The 7294-nt window shown below is 33.9% G+C and overlaps 1 protein-coding gene across 1 annotated transcript; it reads left to right on the forward strand.

Annotated features, from left to right (window-relative positions):
- The first annotated feature begins 1020 nt into the window (after positions 1-1020).
- LOC141703165 (uncharacterized) lies at positions 1021-5437 on the forward strand. Its single transcript, XM_074506759.1, has 6 exons — positions 1021-1312; positions 1517-2280; positions 2836-2928; positions 3011-3201; positions 4806-4893; positions 5048-5437. The coding sequence occupies exons 1-6, from the start codon at positions 1021-1023 to the stop codon at positions 5435-5437; spliced, it is 1818 nt and encodes a 605-aa protein (XP_074362860.1).
- The last annotated feature ends 1857 nt before the right edge of the window (positions 5438-7294 follow it).

A 7294-nucleotide genomic window follows, 5' to 3' on the forward strand; every position in this document is an offset into this window, starting at 1 on the left:
TGAGCATTCTTTGCGAAGTTGAGGTGAGTTACGTATGGACTATTAAGTTCCTTATTTATTGCATTCACATCATTCATATTTATAAATGTATGAATCGATATAATTATTAGTAATTTTTGTGTTAAGTAGTGAAATGATGTCAAAATGTGGTAGAAATGTATGAATGTATGTTCTCTATATGTTGTCGGAACACACAAAATTAGCCTTGGGAATTGCAATATCCTAATTTTACGAAGGCAGGTATCCTTTGTAAAAATTAATCTAATTTATAATTCTTATAAATTATTTGGTAGATTATAGAAGATTCTAGTCAGAAGTAATGCAAGCACAAATTCAAGTAATCAGTATAAGCAATGAAAAGTTTCTTGATCTTATTCATGAACCATATTAATGATGTAAACTAGCTAATAGTCTTCTTAAGTCTTGCTATATAAACTTGAGATATATCAGTTGTATTAAAGTGAATAAGTGATAATATATAAATTAAATCATTTTGCCTTCTTTATCAATACTGATTCCAAAAAATTTAGTATCAGAGCCAAAACATTAATCCAGACCCCAAAATAATCAAAATTCATAAACCCTTCATTATATACAATGGCAGCTTCTAATGAAGGATTATTCAACTATGCACAAAGCAATATTCCAATTTTCAATGATGAAAGCTATGATTTTTGGAGCATCCAGCTGAAAACATTGTTCATCTCTCATGATTTATGGATTTAGTAGAAGATAACTACGAAGCTGGTGTTATGCAGGAAGAGATAGCATCCTGGTCAGTGGCTAGGCATGATGAATTTAAAAATAAAAAGAAAAAATATGCAAGAGCTTTGCACTGTATTCAATAAGGAGTTAGCAAAGCAATCTTTCCCCGTATTATGGGAGAAAAAACATCAAAAGAATCATGGGATCTTTTGCAAAATCAGTTTTCAAGGTTACGAAGCACTAATTTTAGTAAAATTCTAAGTATTCTGGAATTCTTCTCTAAGGTGTCAACAATCATTAATCAGATTCGAAGTTATGGAGATACCTTGGATGATAAAAAAAGTTGTCCATAAAATTTTAAGAAGCCTGCGAGCAAAATTTGAGCATGTGGTTGCAGCAATTGAAATTTCTAAGGACTTGTCTAAATTAACGGTGGATGAACTCATGCGTGCTCTTGAAGCTAACGAGGAAAGAATTTGTAGATTCTCAAATCAGCCCCTGGAACAAGCTTTTCAAGCAAAAATCAATATAAGAAACAAAAATGATGCTGCACATCAGGAGAACGAGACACGAAGAAACTACAACAGGAACCAAAATTTTAGAAAAGGTAATCAGAATTTTCGAGGAAGAGGAGGAAGAAGAAATTTTAATGAAAGAAGCAACTTCAACAATTCCAAATATATCATTTGCTAGCGATCAAATCATGAGTCGAAAAATTGCAAATTTCGATGCAAAAGGTGCAAAGTTTCTTACCATTCTCAGAGAGACTGCTGGTTCCAAAACAGAACTCAAGGAAATGCAAATTTTTCAGAGGAGAGTAAAGAGCCACAAAAGGAGTGGTATATTGATAGCGCTTGTAGCAATCACATGACGGGCAAAAAGGAGCTTTTCTCAAAACTTGATAAAAGATATAAATCTAAAGTAAAGATCGGAGATGGGAAAATGTTGAAAATTGAAGGCAAAGGGATCATTACCTTTTATTCTAAAGAAGATAAGTCTTCAAACATTACTGATGTTCATTATGTTCCTGAATTAACTCAAAATCTATTGAGTATTGGACAATTGATGCAAAGAGGTTTTTCCATAATTTTTGATGAAGATCATTGTGTTACTTTCGATAAGAAAAAGAAATTCTCAGTGGCAAGAGTTAGAATTATTCCAAACAAAACTTTTCATTTAATAATGCCACTAGAAGGTGGCGTTGCTTTAAAAGTTGTGAAGAACGATGATACTTTTTCTTGGCATCTAAGGTATGGGAATCTTAACTTTAATGGACTGAAGTTATTAAAAGAGAAAAATATGGTCATAGGTCTGCCTTCCATCTCAAAAAACAGTGAAGTTTGTGAAGGTTGTTTATATGGGAAAATGCACAGATTGCCTTTTCCCGAAACTGCTTGTAGAGCAAGGGCTCCGGTGGAACTAGTTCACTCAGATATATGCGAATCAAGGACTCCATCCATCAATGGCAGCAAATACATTCTCCTATTCGTGGATGGCTACACAAGAATGATGTGGGTATATTTCTTGAAGCAAATATATGAGGCATTTAACTCTGTTATCCAGTTCAAGGTGCTGGTAGAAAATCCAAGTAAATTTAAAATAAAAACTCTCAGAACTGATCGCGGTGGAGAGTATATATCTCAACCTTTTCTTAGTTATTGTAAAGAAAAAGGCATAAGCAGGCAGCTAACGATAAGATATAGTCCTCAGTAAAACGGCATCGCAGAATGGAAGAATCGAACAATTGTGGAAATGGCCAGAAGCATGTTTAAAGAAAAAGGATTGTCAAATATTTTCTGGGCATATTAATACAGCTATCTACCTTCTGAATATCTCTCCAACAAAGTCAGTGTTTAATAAATCACCTTACGAAGCTTGGCATAGGCAGAAACCAGAAGTACATCAACTCAAAGTATTTGGATGCATCGCCTATTCTCATATTCCTGCACAACATAGAGAGAAATTTGATGAGAAAGGTGAGAAACTACTTTTTCTTGGCTATAGTGAAGAATAAAAGGCTATCGTCTTTTTAATCCTGCCACCAAGAAATTTGTGATCTCCAAAGATGTAATTTTTGAAGAAAAGAAACAATGGAACTTTCAAAATAATACATCTGAATCATAACTTCAGAATGTGCCAACAATTTCTCCAGAAACTTTGGAAGTTGTTGTCACACCAGAAGAAGGATCAAGATTCACAATTGAAGATACCACATATACAGAAGTACTCAGACATCGTTCAATTCAAGATATTTATGATTCTTATAATGTGGTATTCTTTACATGTGAACCAAACAAAATTTAAGGATGCTGCAAAAGAAGGAACATCGAGAAAAGCAATGGATGATGAGATTACAACAATAGAGAAGAATCATACATGGAGACTTGTTGATCCTCCTGAAAATAAAGATGTCATAGGACTGAAGTGGGCCTATAAGACAAAATATAATAAAGATGGAACAGTCCAAAAGCACAAAGCAAGATTAGTATCTAAGGGGTACTTCTCAGCAACCAGAAATTGATTTTACTGAAACTTTTGCTCCAGTAGTACGCATGGAGACAATAAGATATGTACTTGCTATTTATTATATCAAGTATTTCTACGACATGACGACTAGAAGTTGCATGCGACGGGGGTGGACGAATACGTAAGACATGATCATTCAGGTGTCGACATGGACAGCTGCAAGAAGAGAGCCAAAGACGTGTAGAAGGATTCAATAACAAACCTGAAAAATAGGAGAAAAGCATCAAAAAAGTGGAGAAGAACGTGGAAGATGGTAAGAGAGATGGGAGGAGAAAAAATAGCTAACAAAAGGATAGAGGGCAATTCAAATAAAAAAGTGAGACAACGGCAGGAAGATTAGAGGGGGATAAATAGTAGAAAATACATAGACTAGAGCAAGTCTTCTAGTATAACACAAAAATACACTACTTCTTACATTGTAATTCAGCTACGTGATTTTGATATAGTGGATCTCTTTTAGGCTGGGCTACAAATCCCACCTGCGGTTTTGATCCTTTACGGGATTTTCTGCCTCACCAAATCGTGGTGTTTTTTACTTGCTATTTTCATTACGTTATAATCCTAGTTCTTTCATTAAAAACTTATAAATATATTATTAGCATTAACACACATAAATTTGGTAAAAATAATTGGCGCCGTCTGTGGAAAATTGCTAAGGATTTCTATACACCTACATCATGTCCACCAGCGAACCAACACGAAACCAGACAAACACAGAAGGTAACGCTTCCAACAACGAGGAGATGGCTGCAATGTTGAAAAAGCTACAGTCAGAGATGGACAAATGCAGTCGCTTTTGATGGAAAGAGCCACACACCAAACTGGCTATTGGAAAGGTACTTAGTTGGTTTCGAAGTCAACTAAGGTTTCTACTGAACAACATGTGCAAGAATTAAGTACAAAGGTAAATAATCATGAGAGTGAATTAGAAGCGCAGTTTAACAAGAATGTAGAACATGACTTGGATGATGGAAAAACCGGAAGAAGCGAACTTCAAAAAAAAACTAATCCACAACTAAGTTCAAATGTAATAAAAAATAATATGTAGTCACTAATAATACTTGTAATTAAAAGAAAAAGAGAAACAATAGGTCATAAATAAATGTTTTTAATAAAAAGGGCCAAAAACAATATAAATGAATTTTATAATCTTTTGAGCATATTTTGTGATTATAATATAATAGGTAATTAAGGTTGGAGGCCATGGAAAAATCATTTTAGAGGAGAACTTAGAAATCATATAATCATTAATTACAATATAACTTATGATGTTATTAATTTTGTATTAAGTTTTCTTCTATATCATTGAGAAACCATTTCCAAAATGTCTATATCTCCCTTGTGCACTTTCTAAATACCTGTTTGTATTAATTTCATCTATATTAACTTACGACCAAATATGTCATATTGGATGAGTCTGAGTCGGAAAGGACTTTTCGATCTATGATAATGGTCATTACCGATCAAAAAGGTAATAAATAACTTTTTCATTTTCTTGAGTATTGGCCCCACCCATTTACATGGCAGCAACGTGAATGTTTAATAAATCACCTTACGAAGCTTGGCATGGGCAGAAACCAGAAGTACATCAACTCAAAGTATTTGGATGCATCGCCTATTCTCATATTCCTGCACAACATAGAGAGAAATTTGATGAGAAAGGTGAGAAACTGCTTTTTCTTGGCTATAGTGAAGAATAAAAGGCTATGGTCTTTTTAATCCTGCCACCAAGAAATTTGTGATTTCCAAAGATGTAATTTTTGATGAAAAGAAATAATGGAACTTTCAAAATAATACATCTGAATCATCACTTCAGAATGTGCCAACAATTTCTCCAGAAACTTTCGAAGATGTTGTCACACCAGAAGAAGGATCAAGATTCACAATTGAAGATACCACATATACAGAAGTACTCAGACATCGTTCAATTCAGGATATTTATGATTCTTATAATGTGGTATTCTTTACATGTGAACCAAAAAAATTTAAGGATGCTCCAAAAGAAGGAACATCGAGAAAAGCAATGGATGATGAGATTACAACAATAGAGAAGAATCATACATGGAGACTTGTTGATCCTCCTAAAAATAAAGATGTCATAGGACTGAAGTGGGTCTATAAGACAAAATATAATAAAGATGGAACAGTCCAAAAGCACAAAGCAAGATTAGTATCTAAGGGGTACTTCTCAGCAACCAGAAATTGATTTTACTGAAACTTTTGCTCCAGTAGTACGCATGGAGACAATAAGATATGTACTTGCTATTTATTATATCAAGTATTTCTACGACATGACGACTAGAAGTTGCATGCGACGGGGGTGGACGAATACGTAAGACATGATCATTCAGGTGTCGACATGGACAGCTGCAAGAAGAGAGCCAAAGACGTGTAGAAGGATTCAATAACAAACCTGAAAAATAGGAGAAAAGCATCAAAAAAGTGGAGAAGAACGTGGAAGATGGTAAGAGAGATGGGAGGAGAAAAAATAGCTAACAAAAGGATAGAGGGCAATTCAAATAAAAAAGTGAGACAACGGCAGGAAGATTAGAGGGGGATAAATAGTAGAAAATACATAGACTAGAGCAAGTCTTCTAGTATAACACAAAAATACACTACTTCTTACATTGTAATTCAGCTACGTGATTTTGATATAGTGGATCTCTTTTAGGCTGGGCTACAAATCCCACCTGCGGTTTTGATCCTTTACGGGATTTTCTGCCTCACCAAATCGTGGTGTTTTTTACTTGCTATTTTCATTACGTTATAATCCTAGTTCTTTCATTAAAAACTTATAAATATATTATTAGCATTAACACACATAAATTTGGTAAAAATAATTGGCGCCGTCTGTGGAAAATTGCTAAGGATTTCTATACACCTACATCATGTCCACCAGCGAACCAACACGAAACCAGACAAACACAGAAGGTAACGCTTCCAACAACGAGGAGATGGCTGCAATGTTGAAAAAGCTACAGTCAGAGATGGACAAATGCAGTCGCTTTTGATGGAAAGAGCCACACACCAAACTGGCTATTGGAAAGGTACTTAGTTGGTTTCGAAGTCAACTAAGGTTTCTACTGAACAACATGTGCAAGAATTAAGTACAAAGGTAAATAATCGTGAGAGTGAATTAGAAGCGCAGTTTAACAAGAATGTAGAACATGACTTGGATGATGGAAAAACCGGAAGAAGCGAACTTCAAAAAAAAACTAATCCACAACTAAGTTCAAATGTAATAAAAAATAATATGTAGTCACTAATAATACTTGTAATTAAAAGAAAAAGAGAAACAATAGGTCATAAATAAATGTTTTTAATAAAAAGGGCCAAAAACAATATAAATGAATTTTATAATCTTTTGAGCATATTTTGTGATTATAATATAATAGGTAATTAAGGTTGGAGGCCATGGAAAAATCATTTTAGAGGAGAACTTAGAAATCATATAATCATTAATTACAATATAACTTATGATGTTATTAATTTTGTATTAAGTTTTCTTCTATATCATTGAGAAACCATTTCCAAAATGTCTATATCTCCCTTGTGTACTTTCTAAATACCTGTTTGTATTAATTTCATCTATATTAACTTACGACCAAATATGTCATATTGGATGAGTCTGAGTCGGAATGGACTTTTCGATCTATGATAATGGTCATTACCGATCAAAAAGGTAATAAATAACTTTTTCATTTTCTTGAGTATTGGCCCCACCCATTTACATGGCAGCAACGTGAATGTTTAATAAATCACCTTACGAAGCTTGGCATGGGCAGAAACCAGAAGTACATCAACTCAAAGTATTTGGATGCATCGCCTATTCTCATATTCCTGCACAACATAGAGAGAAATTTGATGAGAAAGGTGAGAAACTGCTTTTTCTTGGCTATAGTGAAGAATAAAAGGCTATGGTCTTTTTAATCCTGCCACCAAGAAATTTGTGATTTCCAAAGATGTAATTTTTGATGAAAAGAAATAATGGAACTTTCAAAATAATACATCTGAATCATCACTTCAGAATGTGCCAACAATTTCTCCAGAAACTTTCGAAGAT

Source organism: Apium graveolens, unplaced genomic scaffold (genome assembly GCF_009905375.1).
Source record: "Apium graveolens cultivar Ventura unplaced genomic scaffold, ASM990537v1 ctg6284, whole genome shotgun sequence".
Taxonomy (NCBI): domain Eukaryota; kingdom Viridiplantae; phylum Streptophyta; class Magnoliopsida; order Apiales; family Apiaceae; genus Apium; species Apium graveolens.

What these genes read in the sequence shown, in the direction of transcription:
- LOC141703165 (XM_074506759.1), top strand. Translation starts at nt 1,021, where the DNA reads ATGGAGATACCTTGGATGATAAAAAAAGTTGTCCATAAAATTTTAAGA. An exon ending in AAGATACCACATATACAGAA is followed by an intron (nt 2,929 to 3,010) that starts GTACTCAGACAT and finishes ACAAAATTTAAG; the next exon opens with GATGCTGCAAAAGAAGGAAC. An exon ending in AGAGAAATTTGATGAGAAAG is followed by an intron (nt 4,894 to 5,047) that starts GTGAGAAACTGC and finishes TCATCACTTCAG; the next exon opens with AATGTGCCAACAATTTCTCC.